The sequence below is a fragment of the Argiope bruennichi genome, chromosome X1 (genome assembly GCF_947563725.1).
Source record: "Argiope bruennichi chromosome X1, qqArgBrue1.1, whole genome shotgun sequence".
NCBI lineage: Eukaryota > Metazoa > Arthropoda > Arachnida > Araneae > Araneidae > Argiope > Argiope bruennichi.
Window position 1 is genome coordinate 58,475,860 of NC_079162.1, and position 21,014 is coordinate 58,496,873.

General features: G+C 28.6%; 2 protein-coding genes across 3 annotated transcripts in view; one reads left to right on the forward strand and one right to left on the reverse strand.

Moving 5' to 3' along the window:
* Window positions 1-3,183, forward strand: part of LOC129958274 (reticulon-4-interacting protein 1 homolog, mitochondrial-like) — a 111,007-nt gene extending 107,824 nt beyond the window's left edge. The window contains exons 7-8 of one of the 2 annotated variants that reach the window (XM_056070609.1): window positions 1,847-1,942; window positions 2,971-3,183. In XM_056070609.1, coding sequence (XP_055926584.1) covers window positions 1,847-1,942; window positions 2,971-3,078 — 204 coding nt within the window. In that variant the 3' untranslated portion in view covers window positions 3,079-3,183. The remainder of the gene's footprint in view (window positions 1-1,846; window positions 1,943-2,970) is intronic. The other variant, XM_056070608.1, reaches the window with a different exon arrangement.
* Window positions 3,184-4,432: 1,249 nt separating this feature from the next.
* The window catches only part of LOC129958273 (tyrosine-protein kinase Src42A-like), a 71,745-nt gene continuing 55,163 nt past the window's right edge, over window positions 4,433-21,014 (reverse strand). Inside the window, exons 2-8 of the mRNA XM_056070607.1 lie at window positions 14,158-14,279; window positions 12,245-12,408; window positions 11,106-11,274; window positions 9,965-10,123; window positions 9,659-9,837; window positions 6,709-6,865; window positions 4,433-6,558 (exon numbers count right to left, since the gene is read on the reverse strand). Of these exons, the coding sequence (XP_055926582.1) occupies window positions 6,347-6,558; window positions 6,709-6,865; window positions 9,659-9,837; window positions 9,965-10,123; window positions 11,106-11,274; window positions 12,245-12,408; window positions 14,158-14,279 (1,162 nt within the window). The 3' untranslated portion in view covers window positions 4,433-6,346. The remainder of the gene's footprint in view (window positions 6,559-6,708; window positions 6,866-9,658; window positions 9,838-9,964; window positions 10,124-11,105; window positions 11,275-12,244; window positions 12,409-14,157; window positions 14,280-21,014) is intronic.

Consider the following 21,014-nt stretch of genomic DNA (forward strand, 5'->3'; position numbering starts at 1 on the left):
TAAAAGAAATGCTTGCGTACTATATTTCAGTAAAATCTCAGTCAAAAACATATAAATATTGGCGTTCATAAATCAATATCCCAACTTTGTAGAACTATAACAAAGAAACCTTGTTGTTCATCGGAAATCAAAAATAACAGATGAAAATTTAAATTAAAGGCAGTCACCAGTGCTCAGTATGAGCCCCTCCAAAAGCACGAAAGATAGCGAGGCGGTTAGATAATGCGGTCTACACTTTTTTCAGTGCATATCTGGTGAGAAGCTATGAAAGGTTGCAGATATATGTGCATGTTGATAGCTGATTTTTTGGGGGAGGGGGCAATATCAAACAATATAATTTTGTTCTACCTCTGCCAACTGATGTTGACTAACTTAAGACACGCTTATCTGCAACATTTCAAAGCGTCACAGCAGACATGATGAAAAAAAGTCTAGAGCGCATTATCATACCGCTTCAATATCGTTTGTATTTCTAGAGAGGCTCACAATGAACACTTATAATTGTGTTGAATTGAAACTTTCAATAGTTTTTCAACAGAAAGAAATTAACCTCTGTTTTTGACATTCAACGAAAAACGAAGCTAGATTTTGTTTTTTATTTTAATAATTCTGCAGAATTGGGATGCTCATTCAAGAACACACTATTGTTTGGACAAACTCCCACACTCTCTTTTCTGTCTTTTATATCACTAAAGTGAATTTTCTACTCCGATTCCTGGTAATAGTAGGGCAAAGAAACCTAAATTCTGTAGTGGATACACATTCTTACATGGTGTTGAAGCAAGAAAATAAAGATATGGTTCATAGGCTAATTCTTACTTATTCAAAAACCAATATTTTTTAAATATGTACAATCTAGCCAATGACCCACACTGAATATTGCGAGATTTAATGGTCACACATAACGACATATCTAACCTATGACGATGTCTTACTTCGTTCAGAATATTTATAATCAGGATCATCCTTATAGAAGATATCTCATTTTTATAATGTTTTCACACCATTCAACTAGTTTTGAGATTTGGTCCTGGTTATGTGAAAAGTTAGTGCTAAGAGATAATCAATTACATAATTGTCAGAAACACTCTCATTTCTGTAGACACATTGAATGTGGAAATATAATTCAAATCTATGAAAATTGGTCAAAGAGAATCCTGTGGTGTACTGATTGATTTTTGCATTAAATGTTTTCTATTAACATTCTATATCAGACTTTTATTGCGGTTGGCTAGCATTCCTATCTCAAAGTTCCTGGGAAAAATTAATCATGTATCAGACCAACAATTACGACGAATCGTCTGAGGAATCAACAGAGCTCAGAATAACAACATGCTAATTCAGCAAATATTTGCTGGAATATACTGACAGCAGGATTCGATAATAAATCATAATATCGAATGACAAAATTCCTGAAAGCTAATTATGTGTGTATCAGCTTTATTCCCAAAGATAAAGAATATTAAAGATCACATTAATTCATAAATTCAGATTATATTCATGTCAATACATCAACCCTACACTGTGCAATTTTTTCCCCATCAAAATTTCCAAATGTTGAAAAAATAATGTAAAAATGTAATTTGAAATTAAATTTCATAAAAAGGAACTAATTAAAGATAGTAATCACTGAATTAAAATATTCATACTCATAAACTTCTGTTCTTCATTCCAAATAAAGGTAGCAATTAAAAAAAGACAAAAATTGCTATGATAGAAATAAGAATCGCTACGCAATATAGGTTTTAAATAATGAGAGAGAAATAACTGAGATCTACAGATTTAGAATTAAATCATATAAGATGTATTCTGACAGTAAAATGCCTTTTTAAATTGTGTTTTACAGCTGAAACAAGGTATGCTTACTAATTTCTGGTGGGATAATTTTTCATATGACAGAGAATACTTGGTGAAAACTGCAGCTTTTGTAGAAGAAGGAAAGGTAAGAATATTTTATGAGCATATAATTTATATTTAATTTATTCAAAGACCTCTTTATGAGAAATATTAATTATGTAACAGTAAAAAAAATAAATCATGAGAGGACAAATGAAGAGGGAAGGGTGAAAATAGATTTATGAGTGATGTATGATGGTTTAGAAATTTAAATATTTCTGAAATTGACAAATTATTGATTCATAAAACTATAGTGTGAGTTTAATTAAAGGATATCTTCAAGCAATAGATAAAAATATCATATATAATTCTTTTAAGGCATTCTGTCAGAGAAGAATTTGTTTCAAATTGTATTGATTCAATTTAGAAAACTCATGTTAGTACCTTATTTGTTTTCAAGTCCAAAAATTCATTAATTATTGATAAAGTAATAAACTCCAGGCATTGCATTTTTCATGCAAAAATTTGAAATGGCAATTTTGCTAAAGAGACAATGTGTTTATATTAAAGTATACCAATATATCAATTACATGAAGCTCAGTATAACTTGCCATTACCTCATTTACATTTAAATTGAAATTGTAGGAAGATTTGTGAGCTGTATTGAATAAACTAAATGCATCTGTTATGCCTTTTACTCCAACATACACACACAAAATTTTCTAACTGCAAATTTTGAATTGCGATATTAATATAATTCACAACAAATATTGCATTGAAAACAAAATTGTGTAAATAAAATTCTTAAATAATTGTATAAACTCGGCAAAAATTTCACCTTGACTCAATAGGATTTTAAAAAGATTTATCATTCCTTATCCTCAATTGTTTCAACCTGCTCATTACAGATACTAAATTTTTAGAGAAGATTTTTAATAAACGTAAATGAAAAGTAAATATCTTTTACAAAGGCTTTTTACAATTAAATAACCAAAATTTCATTTAAATTTAGACATTCATTACAACTATTTCTGCATTTTCTTTATTTTTCATTACTCAATGTTAGAATACAAAATTTTAAATCTTTAGCATACTTTGTCAAATATTTGGACTAATATAGTTTTTATTTCACAGATTTCTCCAATAATTGAAACCGTGTATGATATAGATGATGCAGCTTTTGCATTTCAACAGCTGGGACGGTTTGATAATGTTGGCAAAAATGTTCTTCGAATATCTTGATATATATCATCATTTATTTTTAAATTTTGCTTTATATTCCATTCATAAATTTGTCAGCTCATAAATTTATAATTTTCAGTAATGAAGCTATAATCCTTACTATTAATATAAGTTTAAAAAATATAGTCATTTACTGAAATAAATCATTTTTTATTGAATATTACTATACAGAAATACACTCTTTTCAATTAAAAACTTTTGGTAAAGAACAAACAATAGCATTTCTCAACAATAAGTATATCTTGCGTCCTTTTGCATTGCTACATACTTGCATAATTTTATTAAATGTCTTTAGCAAAAAAGTTTACAAAACAAATTATATTTTTTTAAATTTATGTAGATTAACTAAGATATAAATTTAAAAAGAGCCAATCTTTCCAACAGAACTAACAGGAGTTCAGTATAAAGAAATATTTATTCAGACTTAATAAATAATAATTCAAGGGACAATGAATTCTGAACTTTAGATATTATGCCATAAGATCATTATACTCTTGATGTTTTAAGATCAAATGCAATACAAAGCTATAGCTAAGTGGTTATATCCTTACCAAGTTTTACGTTCTTTTATAACACAAAAGAGAAAAGTACAAAATTTATTTCCACCAAACAATCATTTCTTCAGCCCAAAATACTGGCCGGACTTCGTCACTTTTTAAATTTATATGCAAGTTTATAACACCTAGTTACACCATTAATGGTCACCTGCATCCAATTTTTGAGATAAGTAAAGGACAGAATCTCCAGCCTCAATAACTGAACCGATTTCGCTACTTCGCAAGTATAGTTAATCAATCAAAATGTTCAACGTGTATAGTGCAAATCTGAAATAGTATTTTATGCCTCAATCTATGATATCTCAAGAATATAGAAATAAATTTATTGTATTTTTGAATATTCTAGAGATGCTATATTATTAAACACTTATAATAGGTAATTGCGAGACCGGTCGCGAACCCGTTAAGATAGTAGTTAGTTTGACTTCAAATAGAAAATATTAATTAAAAAATTCGGTTAATGGTTTCTTTGCGTTCATGAAAATAGGAATCATATTTCACTTTCATCAAATTGCATACAATTTCAAAATAGCACGGTCTAAATAATTTAAAGATAAAGCACATCCAAATTATCGCATTCGTTAAATCTTTCAATGAAATATAGAAAGAAATTAATGTGAATTAAAATCTTAAAATGAAGTTCAACAATCAAAAATTTGTAAGTGTTTATGGTCAACTACTAGTGCTAAAAGGGAGATTTCTAATTTAACAGAATGAAAAATCTGTAGTTTTCCAACTCAAACTGAAATAGTATAACAGTTGCTTATATTTTTATAAAAATAAACAGTAAAAAATATTATATACTATAAAACATATCCGTTTTATAGTATATATTACGTTCAAATCCGTTTCATGCAAACTTGATGGGAATAATCACAAGTAATCAGTTTTCGTTTGTAAAAATTTTATTTCTCAGAAAGAAAAGTCACTGGTTACTTAAAAGTGATACAGAAAAGCAATAAATTAGAAAAATTAACGCTGTTTTTCAGAAAATGACATTTTGAACTTCAGCACTGCATTATGACAACAATCACATTAGCACTATGTTGTGTTAAAATTCTACAAATATTCAGAATTAATACAATTTTCTAGCAATTTTGCCCAAAATGCTGATTGAATACAGCAGAAGAAAACTTACATAACTATAAAATAGCTTACAATAATTTAAATGAATTGAATTTTACAGTTTCTAAGTTGAAACATCTTACACACATACATTCACTGACTTTAGCAGAATATGTAAAATAATTCACAGTATACAAATTTACATTGAATGAAAATAGACAAATTATGAAAAGGCAAGAATGGTTAGTTCTACCTATAGACTATTAGACAAAAGAAGGCTATTTTCAGACATTTCCATGTGTGATACACATTAAGATTAAAATTAGAAAAGGAGTTGGGAAAGGGATATATATAATAAATATACTATTAGAATAAAAAATTTTAAAATTCGTTTACGAACTTTTAGTACTGACACATGCTAGCAACACAAAACATGTACAAATTTTAACTTTCCCAGACAAAAAAACTACCAGACATAGATATGAGAATTCCTATTATCGAACATTTCTTGTATCATACAGGAGAATAAATTAAATCTATTGACTGAAAACTGTAAAAATAGTTAGAAATCAGATAAAAAAATTACTTGGCATTAATATGGCAATGACATATGTAAATTTAAAAACTTAATTTTTGTGTACAGTATTTGTATTAAAAAAGTATCTTCCATCAAGAGGCACAGCAGTATTGCGATATGCACAGCATCTAGGTTTTAATCATAAGGCAATATTGTTGATGACATGGCCCCTGTAAAATTACCGCTTTGACCTCACGGAACATTTAAGTAGCTGCGAGACAAATGATTTAATCACACATAAACAAGTACGACCCATGAGTTTTACAAAACAGCTAATATATCAAGAACATGATTATCTAATATTTTACTATACATGAGAATCTGAAAATTGTACATATTTATCATTTGCAAGAAAAAATGCATTTATGATACTGGTATCAAAATTCAGTGTTGGCATGAGTGGCTCAGCTCAGAAAATATCTCATCAGAATGAGATGCCTATAGTTAATTGCATGTATAGGAAATGCATGACAGTTAAATTATCACTTATCTTGCCAATGACAATGACAAGTTATTCTAGCAGCAATTCTAATTGAATACATTTAAGACATTTCACTAAAAGTAGTTAGGCAGAATTAGCACAATCACATAACTATACAATCACAGATAAAAATGAACAATTTTATTTTTAAGAGTTTTCTCTTCCTTGAAATAAGTTCTGTATGACAGTCACTATAATACTAAAGGAATGGGAAGTCTGACATAATTCAATAAATAAAATGAGGTTAGAAAAATCTGATATATTACATTAATTTCAATAATTTACAAACGTATCAACTACTTCACACATGCTTGGTTGGATTCTCTAGGATACATTCAATACAAATGTTGAGTAAGTTGCTTAAGTCATCTTTTCACATTTTAAAGCAACTTAACTTGCCCATTGTAAACAATAATAATAATCTGTCTATACTGTACCATTAGGTAACAGCATTCTTCAGTTACTTGCAGTGATCATATTTTTTTAAGCACAGAAGAATCTTTATCCATTGAGATCATAGTGAGGAATCAATATATTCCTACCAAGCTGCTGCACACCCCATTCATATCTAGGGCGTGGAGGTAGTTGTCAGTAGGCCAAGGAAGCTTCTTTATACTCCGATCCTTCCATGGTGAAGAAGTCTTCTAATTTCCACTGTAAGGTTTCAAATGTTGGTCGTTTCATGGGATCTTTATGCCAACATTCCAACATTATCTCATATAGAGCAGGTGGGCATCCAGGCGGACATGGCATTCTGTAGCCATGCTCAACTTGATGCAACACTTCAGCATTTGTCATACCTACAGATAAGAAAATTTGCATCAGTTATAAAACATTTCTTCAGATTTAAGAAAATGAAATACTTTCAAACAGTTATTATTATTTCGGAAGAATTATAATTTTCGATAAATATCACAGAAAAACATGGTTAAGTGAATTCGCAAGTTTACCTGGATATGGTATTCTGCCATATGTCACAAGCTCTGTAAGAAGAATGCCAAAAGACCAAACATCTGATTTGATAGAAAATTTGCTGTAGTTAGCAGCTTCTGGAGCTGTCCACTTTATAGGAAACCTCGCACCGACTCTAGCTTCATATTCATCTTCCTGCAATGAAATAAAATTTCATTGGAATTAAATAAGTTGTTAGACACGAATTAAAGCAAAAAACTTAAATATTAATCAAAAAACTATTGAACTAATGTCAAAAATATCTTATTTTCGAAACAGTGCTTGCATGAAATATATCTGCAATGATAATTAAATTGTTCTGAATATGCAAAATAACTACTAACCAATGAAAAATTCTAATCATTGGAGAGAAAACAACCACTACAATGTTGTTATAAATTGTAAAAATAAATTATTTGATTGAAGTTAAAGTTATACACAATTAATATTTTCCACATAAACTTTAGTATGAAGGTAAAACAGATTTACAGTACTTCAATTTTCAATATAAAGCAAATTAGGGAGGTCCTGAATAAGTCAATTCTTTCTCAGAAGATATGATATGGATAACATTTTAATCAGTTTCTTTTAACAATACCATGTTCTATGTTCTTTAAAACTGTTTGTTAAATTCTCTAAACTATGGATGTTTATTAAATTTTGATATTTGGCATTTTAATTTATTTTATTTTTGGTATTTTACAATATATTTGATTGGTGCTGTTTCTTTTTAAATTTTCAGTGTTTGAATATTTTCATTTTTTGTGATTTTATTTTTACTTTTGGTTTTTCTATTTTTGTGTTATGTGTATTTTTCCTCTTTTTCTGAAGCCATATTTTCTAGGGATTTTCGGGTCACAACTGATTAATTTTTGGACCCTAATCCCCCCCCCCTACACACACAGAAAAAATCCTTGGTTTGAATCCCTGTCCAAAGGTGACACTTGATTGTCAGCATGTTGAATTCATTTTTTTTTTTCACTTTCATTCCTGTTTGTTTTACACATTATAATTAAACTTCAAGCTTTTTCTACTAATAATAAATTTTGTGTAAACTGTTTTCTAAATGTTGCAACATTTGCTCGGTCTGACTGCTATGCTTTTCCTAATTTTTGGGTTTTCTTATCAAGTTTTAACTTTCAGTTCAATTATAAAGGTATTTTTAAATTAGTCCAAAATAAATAATCATTCTATTAAAGAATGTGTACAGGATAATTCATATACTTTCTGCTTCAGCCTTAGCTCAAAATTTCAACAACTACTACCCATCAAAATTATTACTGAAGGATTTCTGAGCTTCCTGCCTACTCTCTATGATTTTTAAAACAATAAACATAATATAAGAGTTTTCCCAATTAAAAAAAAAAGAGGCTTTTCAACTGGCTGAAAGGAAAAGCTTTAGGAAAGCAGAAAATTCCTAATTTTTGAAGCTAAATTTTATATTAAAATCTTGATAAACTTTGAAGTTTGGACACGGATAAGAAGGAAGTTGTTATGTATACAGTTGTACTTTGCGAGAATAATTAGAAATATAAACTTCATGCCCATTTGCAGTGTATTAAAAAAAAAAAAAAAAAAAAAAAAAAAAACAATTTTATTTGTATATTGAGTCAAAAATTAATTTCAGGATCTCAAAGGAGAGAAAGCTAAGAGATATCTAAAACTTTTATGGCAATTTTGAAATAGGATTAAAAAAATAATAATACAGACATTGGTTTTTAATATAACAGGTTTTAAGATATTTTTGCTTTTATATTTTGATAATTCTCCACATTTCTACCCACTTCTGAAGGCTTTCTCCATCAAAATTAAAAATATATAATTTTATAGCAGACTGTGTAGTTGCATGAGCTTCAGTTGCTGTTTTTACTTGCTTTATTTTAAGGATTTCTACTACAGCTTCTGTTGTTTAATCTCATTACGGAACAGAAGCAGATTTAGTTAGCAAACTTTTTAAAAACAAAAGTTAAGTAACAGCTATAATTTTTTGATTAAAAATTGATCCATTACTTCCTCTTTAGATGAATAATACCGTATGGTGCATTAGGAACTACTACTTAAATCCTCTACTAGCCAAAATTCCCTATGTTCTTCTTGCATACAAATAACATTCTTAATTTAAACAGAATATCTAAGCAAGTTTATGGCTTAAATGGTACTGATTTTTTGTTCTTTAAATAAAGCAGTATGATAAAATTATCGATATAATATTTATGGTCAAGTATTTCAACAGTAAATAGTTATTTAATATTAAAATTCCATTCAGATAAAACAAAAGCGGGGTAAACAAGACAAAGGAGAGTTGCATGCATATAAAATCATTGATAGCACATATAATTAAACATAGCTCTATTTCTCTTTTGAAAACTCAATTATTCGGATGAACCATGAAAGTAAAACCATCTAAATAAAAAAGCATGAGATTTCCTTGTAATTTGCAATTCACTTTAAGACAGTTTTTATTAATTGAAAAGGTTACCAGACGGTTTCCAATATAAAAATAAAGTTGGAAGAAAAGCTTTTACTTTATGAAATAAATCATGCATTATTCAAATTCTGTGGGTGTCCTAAAACAATTATTTCAATATACAATAAAAGTAATTAAATGAATAGTGAAAGATTAGGTAAATATGTTTTTATAGGACCATTAGGTGGCTTTCAAAATGTGAGATAACTGAAAAAACAAACATGGAAATTGTAATTAAAATAGGCATAACAGAGGATTCAAGACCTTGATACTATAAAAACCTTGACAAAATTAGCATGAGGTTTTATGATGCAATAAAGACGTAGAAAAAATTATGGAGGAAAATTTTCAAATACAAAAAAAGCATATTTCAAGGACTCTATTAATAAAAATTTATATCCATGTGAAATTCAAAATAAAATTCTGCAATTTACAGCAAAATCAACACAACTGCATCACAAATAAAAATATTTAACACTTACTTTAATCAACCTAGCCAAACCAAAGTCAGCAATTTTCACAATGTTGCTCTCACCAACTAGAATATTCCTAGCTGCAAGATCTCTATGTATATAATTTTGTGACTCAAGATATGCCATGCCAGCAGCAATCTGAGCAGACATATCAATTAGTTGTGGCAATTTCAAAGATCTGCCTCGACCTGCAAATCAATAAAAAACATTACTTTAAAAATCAATGAATATTCAATTTAATTCAAGATACATATGAAGAAACAATTTATAAAAATAACAACAAGATCCTATGAATAAATATTTTTCTTAACTTACCTTGCAAAAATTCAAGCAAGCTTCCATTTTTCATCAATTCAGTAATAATATATATGGGCTCTTCTAATGTACAAACAGCATACAATTGCACTAATTTGGGATGACGTAATTTTTTCATTATCTGTGCTTCAGCAAGGAAGTCTTTGGGGTCCATTGTGCCTTGAAAAGAAACACCAGTTTAAATATAATTTAAGATCAGAGTCTGCAAATTAAATCAAACTACTAAATATGAATAAAATGCATATATTTTCATACATTGAATCTCCTATAATTTTTACAGCTAAGTTAATTTAATACCATGTGCAAATAAGGATTTAAAAAACTTTCTAAACTGGCATACTTAAATGCACAACCACATATCAGCATATTAAAAGGGGGGGTTATTAATTGACTGTAAAAGTATACATTTTAACTGTATTTCAAGATACACTATGCCATATCAAGAAAGGACTGAAATAACTGCGTTACAATATCAAGAAAGAGCATCATGCCATTTTGATTTATTTTATGTCTTTGAGTCCATCAAAAAAGGGTGTTCACTGTTTTCTTACTCTACATCAAAATAAAAATTATACACACATGAAATAGCAAGAAAGCTCGCAAATAAAAAATTTACACAATAATAAGGATAAATCACTCAAATAAAGTGATTATAAAAGAAAGATATCAGCTTCCCTTTATCGTTGATAATGCTTACTTCACACAACATAAATTAACTAGCAAATGAGTTATCATGATTACAAATTATTCTCTCACTTCCATTTCAAAAAAATGTGAAGTGCATTAGTAGAGATTTCATTTTTCGAAATAACAGCAGGATTTTTTAGTGTGGATTGGAACAATTAAAATATAATTGTGGTGAGTAAATTCAATGACATATTTTACTTTTCTCCTTTGGCAAATAATGTGAAATATCATTCATTATCTTATTACAGTGAAAGAAACAAATGTTTGAGTAAAATTTCAGTGTTGCTGATTTATTTCCGATAATTTTGACTAATTGGCCAAATTATATAGAAAATTCAATAGCTGCAATTCATTATATACAACTCAATATTCACAGTTCGATAGCAATGTTCTTGCATGCACTGAAGTCTTTTTTTACTTAAATAAGGAAAAGTACTAAAATGATATAAAATACCTGTTTTAAGTGTTTTTATGGCAACTGGAGTAGTATTATTCCACAGACCTTCCCAAACTTCACCAAACTGACCTTGGCCAAGTTTACGGACAAATTTAAGTGAACTCCTGTCAATTTCCCATTGGTCCCTGGTATTGTGTGACAGTCCACCAGTAGTTGGTTTTTCAACCTTAATTAAAATAATAATAGTAACAAGATCACTAAAACATCAAGTACACAAAAGTAGCAATTATCCACCTATTAAATTTGTCTATATTAATTAAAAACCGGATTTTTTAAAAACCATATTATCATATAAACTATTTTATTAACTGCTAGCAGAAGTTTAAGCTAGATATAAAATACCAAAATGATTTTAAAATATGCTTATAAGTAAGTGAAAGAAATTCCCTTGACCACTCTGACATAAAATAAAAATAATTCAGTGTGTTAATTCTTAGAAAAGAAGGTAGACCAGCATATTCTATTTTATATTCTGGAGAAAATATATTTTTGTGTCAGGACTATACAGACTAATACAGCACTATGGAAAACAAAAGTGTCTTTAATTTAAAATTAATAAGATGTTACAAAGATTTCTCTAAGGAAAAATGAAGTTTACAGATTTTTACTCCATTAAAGTAAATGATATAAATTTTGTTTATGGAATACGAAATTTTTATAATAAAAACTAGTATGATTTTATTAAAAAGGATTTCCGAACGAAACGAACGATTCTATACAGTATAAAAATTCCTAAACCGATGGTTGTTCTCTATAGTTGTCCATATAAAAACAGGAAGTAATTTAATAGATACAAAATAAATAGAGAAATAATTATAACTATTTTGACAAATACATTACAAGAGGAAAACAATTCTAGATAGAATATTAAAATTAACAAGTTTTATTCATATTACTTACAGGATCAAGAAATGACTGTTCATATATATATATATGAAAAAAAAAAAAAAAAAAAAAAAAAAAAAAAGGAAAATTACTAACTCCGAGTTTCATTTCAAAACATTTTATTACACAAAATTATTAATTAAACAAAAACGAAAATAAAATAGTAAATAAAATAAAACGTTTGAAATTTAAATCATGATGGGAGATTGCCGTGATGTATAATATAAAGAAAAAAAGTATATGATAAATACCTGAACACAAGGTTTTTTAAGGTTAACACATAGACCATCAGCATCTTTGCTGTAATGTTCCACAAGCTCTTGCAGAGTACGAAAAGTTGTTCTTCGAGCAATAAAGAAACCACCTTCATCTAGCTGCCGAATGCGATAATGTTTCACAGTGTCTCCATCCTTTACTGTAAGCATAAAAAATAAACTTAAAAAAAAATCTCTCTTGTCTGGTCATTTTAGGGCATTCCATTTCTTACAAAATACAGTTGAAATAAAACTGATCATAACACAAAATTGGCTACTTTAAACTACTTGCAGCTAATGAAATTTTTTTTATTACTACTGATCAGAATGCAAAAACAACAGAATCTCTCCTATCTGGTCCTTATAGGACATCGTCCTGAGGGAATCAAAAATCGTCCTGAGGGAAAGAATTAATTTTTTCATTATTTAATATTTATTCTTTTCAGAAAAACAAGATAAAAATATTTTAAAATTAATAAATATATTATCACATGAGAGATATGAATTTTATTTTGTGATGACATAATTTCCAATGTGCCTGCCAACAAGGTAGTCCAAACAGTAACAAATACGCTTAATGTATGCAATGAAGCTTCATAATACCCTGCGATTGCATGGCTTAACATATCTTGATATATATAAAGGAAATCTCGTATCCTTCATCTTTATCTTTTTCCAAAGAAAACTTCCTTCGTTTACATGTCATCATTCTCGCTCTCTTCACCATTATCTTTTCCTTTTCCTAAAATATATTTCATCATTTTATTGTCATCAAGAGCAGGTGTGACGGAAACATCCAGTCAAAACTGAAGCTCTTCTTCACAAACTTTTTCCGAACATGTGCCGGAACATACAGAAATACTGGCCCCGGATAAGTTTTAAAACCAAGAAAAAAGTTTTTTTTTAAGCACACCATTTGTCGTCCTCCATCATTACTAGATTAACAAACCATTACATAGCTTTTTAGATACTGCCGGAAAACTAAGTGCCGGTCACGAAAGGCTTAAGTTTTCTTTCTTTCTTTTTGGAGGCCGCTAAATTGTCACGGCAAGGATTTTACCACTTATCTGGCGATTTGTTTTTTCCATGGAAACTGGAGGATCAGTTAGAAGGCTTTATTTGTAGCAGTGTCAACTTTCACAAGATTTGACATTAAATTATTTTTTACTGCATTGTCATATGTTTTTAATGAGAAATCGATAATTTCCTATCGATTGTTTTGGTTTGAATAAAAACCTGTACAATATATTTGTAATCAGTGGAGGATTAATAAGGCCACAACGTTGAGAGGGTACCGCAAACGGAGCGATTAAATATTTACTTGGCAACTAGGAAAATGAATTAAGTTAATAAAACATAAAAATTCTATAAAAAATAAAATATTAGGATAATATTAACATTTTATCACATATAATTGGACAGGTTTCTATATGTTTTACTTAGTAGCTAGATTATTCACTAAAACGAACGCCTGATTCATTTAGTATTGAAAATAAATGCAGATGCGAGCAAACTGGAGTCATAATAAAAAAATATAATACGAATACATATTCTCAAAGCTAATAAAAAAAAATTAACTCTAAACACATCATTAACATGCTAAAAATGTGTTGAAATTGGAAATTAAATTGATCAATTCATCAAAACAGTGTACTGCTTAGGATCGCAAAATACCCAAATCCGCCATTTTTTTTTTTTTTTTTTTGTAATTGAAGGTGAATTTTAACTAATATTGTTCAGCACTATACAAACTTTATAACCCTTGTGTATATTTACAATAATGTTTCTCTGAGCCATATAATTACATCTCAGCACCTGCTCTATCAGCAAGCTGATAATTTTTTTCGCAGAGTGTTACACATCATGTTTAATACGGAAAGAATACAAAATATGACGATAAAATTAAGTACCTGAAAGAGAAAAGTCGTTCCGCCGACTTTCACTATCTCTAATAAGAAACGCTCCGTGGTCATTTTCTGCAAGCAGAAGCTTCTTTTCTGCTTCTATCCTTTTTATCTTTCCAAAGTACCACCTATAAAAGATTGAAAAGATAATGTAAAGATATAAAAGATAATGTCTTTCATTAACAGGTTGAAAAGATAATGCAAAGATGCAAAAGATAGCGTCTTTCATTAAGTATAAAAGCTCAAAAGAATTTTTTATATTGTCAAATACTTTTTGCAAGTAACGCGCATTTTATTCTATTCCATATATTTTATTTAAACATTTATAGGAGCTCAGTTTCAAACATAGAATGAACGTCATCTCTAGTCGAAAAACAAAATTGTGCACATATTCAATAACATTAATGGAGTTTGTTACATTTACATTTCTTTTCTTTTTTACAATAATTAAAAAGTCTAGACACTTTTCGAATTTTTTAAAGAAAACTTAAAAATCTCAGGCAATAAGCATAGGTTGTCACTAATCTTTTTTAAGTACAGTTATAGGATGAAGACTTTAAAGTAATTAGCCAAAGATCTCCATACTAAATATTCTGACGACGGCCATTTATGAAATTATCAGAATCAGTATGCAACTCGATGCCTATTATTAAGAAATTATAAAGCTAAAAAGTATGGCGATTAGTCTGAATGCCAACAATATTGGCAAAAAAAAAAAAAAAAAAAAAAAAAAACCCAGTCGTGAAAAATGTAAAATATTTATATAATTTATTCTACATTATACTATCAAATAAAATAATTTTAAATGAAAATTGCTGAACCATGCAAATCGCTAGTTATGAAAGATAAAAGAATAAAATTGTTGATTTACATCAACTATTATTATAAATTGAGTACAAAATCTCAAGTAACTACATAAATTCAAAACCAATCTGAAATAAAACTAATTACTTTAATATGAAAATTCTGATTTTCAAAAGGAAAAACGAAGTAAGAAATTCAGATAAGATAAATCCAAAATCAAGTTCTAAAAATCGAATGAATGTTTGGATTATTAGCAGCAAAATTATCTAATATTGACAGAGCAACTCAAACGCAAACTCTTTTTTAAAATATTATTTTTGAATATTTGTCCGTATAAAGGAATAAAAAAAAATAATTCAAACGTATCTTTAATTTCGAACGAAATTCGAATAAGACATTAAAAGATTTAAAACAAAATGACAGCTTTTTCATACAATTCCAGTTTAAACTAAAGGCGTTTAAAAATATAAATGTATTAGTGTGAAATCTGAGATACTTTTAAAAACTAGATTAAATAAATAAAATAAAATAAATGCTCCAATATCTATTCAGTTCTACTATGCAGTATTCTAATTACATTCCTTTTAGAAAACGTTAAATGCTTAAATTTCTTTCCTTTTAAAATTTTATTTTTTAAAGGATTTTTGCTGTATAATATTTTATAACAAGAAAGGGTGTTTTAGAAGCTTATTTTTTTCGTATATACTATTTCATGTTGGTATCAAATTGTTAAATCGTTTCACCTTTCAATAGTACGAAATACTGGGAAAATCTCAAACAATGCATCTTAAGATCAAAGCTCTAAATTTCAAAGAATTTTAATACCAGCAATAAAATAGCGATTTCATATAATTCTGAATTTGTACAAATAGATGGCTATACTGGAAAGTCGTTTCGTATTACAGCTCCCATGATTCTTAATGTGCTGTAAATTCGACCGTTAGTGAGTTATAACTGCGCAATTTGAAATTTTTAAATTAAATTATTTGAAATATAGATAAATGAAACATTCAAATTAAACACATTCTTAAATGGATAATTGAAATATTAATAAATGAGATTTTTAAATTAAACACATTGAAAATTGGATAAATAAAGTTTTCAAATTAAACAAATTGAAGGACGAATAAATAGATTTTTAAATTAAACAAGTTGAAAGATGGAAAAAATTGATGTTGCAATACTGAAATACCGAAAATACTGTGACTATAAAACAACACACATACATGCGAAATTCCGCCAAGGAATTTTTTAAAACGAAAAAAATCCTAACCCATTTGTGATAAAGTATTTCTAATTTACAAGTAGTATTTTTAATGATTATTTTTCAGCGATCTAGTCATTTTTGTTAAAAGAAATTTAACTTGCAGTTAGTTCAAGTACGATATTTCTAACCCATAGTTTCGACTTATGTAATAATGTCAAATAAATCTTTTATGACCGGTTTCTGTCTGTAAAGTTTATGAATTGGTAAAAAGAAAAATGCATTATAAACTTAGGTTGTATTTTTTGAAATAACGGGATTTGATGAAAATAAGTCAACAGATATACATAACGGATTTTTTCGGCCATTACAAAACAATATCAGTTATCAAAGATGAATATTTGTTTAAAAAAAAGAAATTGGATTCCTTCTCTTCTTTATGGGCGATTCGGAATTTTAAAAATAGAATTTCTGCAAACAAGCATAATATAATCGAACCTATTTTCATATAATTCCTTTATTCAGGCATATTGACAACAGCTTCATAATGAGGAATATAATTTATTTTTAAAACGAACGCATGCGCATAAACATCAAATGTTTTTCAAATTAAAGAATTAAATCAGAAATCCTTTATAATGCGGAAAACCTGAAAACAGCCTGCTAATCCTCTAATCAATTCAAAAAAGCAAGAGATCATGAATGAGATCTGGCTATGAGTTGACATAAACAATTAGCTAATGACTCCGTAGTATTTTCGCTTTACACATTTATAGTGTTTGTCATTTTTAGTCTATAAATTTGTGCTGTTCTTGGCAATCGGGAGTGAAAGAACCAATATCATACACAATAATATACCTAGAAAATGCCAGCAGCGTTAATTTTAAGAGTTTCAAAATGAAAAGAGATCTGGTTTAAAACTGCATTTGGGATTAAATGGTAAATTCATATTTCATCAAAAAAAAAAAAAAAAATCAGTATGCCAGATATGAATGTATATAAAATAAAGGAATGAATTATCGTGTTCTGTTTAAAAATAATTTATCACATATATATAAGACAGACACCAGTAACTGATTTAGCCTAGTTATGGAACATGTTTTAATATGATGTTTCCAATGTTCAGTTAATAGGCAGAAAATATAAAAAATATTTATTTGCTATTAAATATTACTATCTAAAGTATATTTGAATATAATTAAGAAGATAAATTTTCCTAATAATAGCAATTACGATACAAAAAAAATTAATTTGTTGAATATTTAAAGCGCAAATAATCTTAAAGCTTAGCACATTGAATATCAAGATAACTCATACTTTTATGATCTTGCTCAGGACATCGAAATATGAATGAATCCTATTATGATTTAATGAAATTGATGTCTGGAATCGGAAATTTGAAATTATTCTTGGTATTTAAGTGTTAAAAAACAGCAATCCTTTGTCTCATAATACTTCAACCATTCATTTAAGTTTTAATCAAAAATAGTTCAAGGTTTTTTTGTTTTTTTTAAAGATTTTTTATAGCACAAATAGGTGCTTAAATCAGTGATTCTCAGTCTTATATTTTAGCCATTTTTCTTGGCGAGATTAGTCATAAATGACGCCATAAATATTTAAATACTCATTCACGCAACTTTTCTTCAATACTTCGCGATGTAACTATGAAGTTTCAGTTACTCTTCTTTCCAATGATTTTTGTGAAATCACTAGACAGAGGAAGCTATAGTGAATATTACTCATACATAATTTTAACAATGGCATTTCATTACTACTCTTTTTTTATAGAATGTTTCGTGTTTGTATTTCAATAACTAGATTTTTTCTTTTAAATTTCATTATTTTCCTCTAGTTACTCGCTTCCACAGTTTGAGACTTAAAAACATTCATTTCAAGACTGCAGTAACTTTCACTTAGTTCCACCAGAGCTGCGCGTGCTGGAATTTGAGGGAAAATCTGAAAAACCATTCAAAACAAACAGAGGAGGTCTATTCGAAGAGAATGGATGTTTGAGGGTGGGACAAAGGAGAATTCGCGTGGAGACATCGATTTTTAAATGACGGGCGTTTCCGAGAAAGGCGGGGCATCACGTTGCCATGACAACCGGAATCGATCTTTTTAATTTTAGGTTCTTTAAAAGAAGTTCTAGCAGCCAGTTAGGGTGTCACATGCTTTAAATCAGGAAAGAAGGGAGGGCAATGAATTTTTTTTTTAATACCAGCAAAAACTTATTTATAGTTAGCAGTACTTGAGATAATTTTATGCACTAGACCAACTATTTTAATATATGACGTCATTTTCTTTCTAGCAATGATTAAATAGGGCGCATATTAAGTAGGATAGATAAAAATTCATGATCTCAAAATGTTTTGTTTCTTCCGACAATTTTAAACTATTAACGCCATTAAGAAATTGTTGGCGTAAATTCAGAAATAATTGTTCTAACTGTTGAATAAAACCTCCATTTAAAATTCTAAATTTTATATAAAAAGGGCAAAAATATTTTGTTCACAGAAAAATTTTCAAATTAATAAAAAAATGAACTGCACGATTTAAAAATGAAATGCTAAAAATCAACCCTAGAATGAAATACCAGTAAATACAACACATGATATACTTCGTTATTATACGACTCACAAAAATAGCGTTTCTAAAAAAAACTATAAAGAATAAAAGGCATATACTATTCCATTAACAGACACAATGATTTTTTTACTTCTTTATGCGGAAGTTTAACATGTGCCCTAAGGTGAACATGTATTTTTGTAATTAAATTTTACAGAACAAATTTACAACTGCACGTTCTTTTCCCACTCTGTTTTATAATGCGAATACTTTTAAATAATTTTGTCAAAGAAAGATTAAATAAATTGAAATATCATTTAACAGAACCATTTGAAAAGTGACATTAGTTAAGTGCTATTTTCTCATGTGAATGGTATCTATAATAAGCGGATTTCCTAGCGAATATTTAAGTACAGTATATTTGCACTGGTTACATACAATGCAAACATGCGCGCACATTAAAATTTTCAAACGACAGTTTATGAATGATTTTGACATTATTACGGGAAAATGTGCAATAGGGGGATATTTTATTTACCACTTACAAAAAGAAGATAAACGTAAAAGAAAGAAGAAAAAAAACTTAACATACTGAAGATAAAATACATATAAATTGCTAAACCTGAAGCAACAAATTAAACAAATATAAATGATATTATATGAAACATTTAGAAAATATTTTTACCAATTAAATATTTTTTTTAACAAATCATTAGAATGAGGGGGAAAAAATAGAAACGAAAAGTCTCGCGCACATACCCCCTTTTCTTACTTCGCAAAATCAAAAGCGGTTTGATTATTGTCGACAATGTCATGACGATTCAAAGCTTTTTCGGCACATGTGTTCCTCTCGAAACCATATTACAAATACGCTTAAAATACACTTTAATTTTGTTAAAAGATTTGTGACGGAACATCGTTGCAACTCTCTTGATCAATTATCGTAACCGAATTTCCTGTAGAAGGAATCATGGGAAATCCAGTCTTACTTTACTATGAGGAGCAAAATCATTCTGAAGATGAGAGTAATACAACTAGAAGCGGGGGAGTGGGGTGGAGGGTCAAAAAGAGCAACAAATGCAGCACGTATTATGAACGACCGCCGAAGGGCCATAGTAGAATACTTTACTTTCATCTTATTGCGCAATTAAATGCAATGATTTAAAATTTAACCTTGGCTGTGAGCCCCTATGTCCTACTTGTCCTTCCTAAAGTAAGTTGTTGCTGACTTCCGCTAGAATTCACGTGGCATATTAAAGAATTGCATACATTTACATATACCTTCGGCTAGGTATAGAAACCATGTAAGCTGAAAAATGGAATTTTTTTCATAAGACACTAATAACTATTTAAAGTGTATGTTAAGATTACTAATAATGGTTATTAACACATTGATTGCCGCACTGAATTTTTTACAATGTAATTTATATGGGCCCACCGGTCACCGGTGACACCCACAACAGTCAAAGTGTTAAAATGTCTATTAGGAGCACTCATTCAATGAACTGACTTATGAGGATTTTAAAATGGTATTTCATGATTCTTTTTATCTATTAAAATCCAATTCGCTTTTTCATGGGAATTTGGAATTACGAGGTTTTGAATCCAACTTCGAACAATTAATTTCATTCATTAAAACTTAATTTAGGAATACCGTTGCTACCCCTTTTCAGAACTCACGCGACATAACAAAAAATTACGTTTATTGTTTTCTTCCAAATCAGGTTTGACCAAGCATATGTTTCAGAATTAAACATATTTTAAACACAACCTAACTTTTCAAATATTTAGTCAATTATTTTAAAATCACTGTGACAATAAACACCAAAGTATTTATTGTCACAGTGCTTATTTATGCTAATGAAATAGTAAATAGGTGGTTATTTTAATCATCACTTAAAAAAAGGGAAGTTAAATAATTGGACATCATAAAATAAATAACTCCACTTCGACAAACTGAAATAGAATTTCTGAATCAAAAACTAAAAATGCGAACTTTAATACGGGTAAAACTAAAGCTTCTTAGGAAACGTAGTTCAGACTTGACAGCCAGTAACTGAATGTAGACAGTAGGAATATTAACGAGATAATATCTGCATTTGGGAATTACATTTTATTATTAACAATGCGTAAATTTTTAAGTTAATGTGTGAACATATAATTATTAATATAATGTATCTGATATATAAAGATGGAATAACAAAAATAAACCAGTTAAACCTACGGAGAAAGCTTCAATTCCCTTAAAGGAGCGAGTTCATTAGTCTATTCAAATAACGTTTGATTAAAA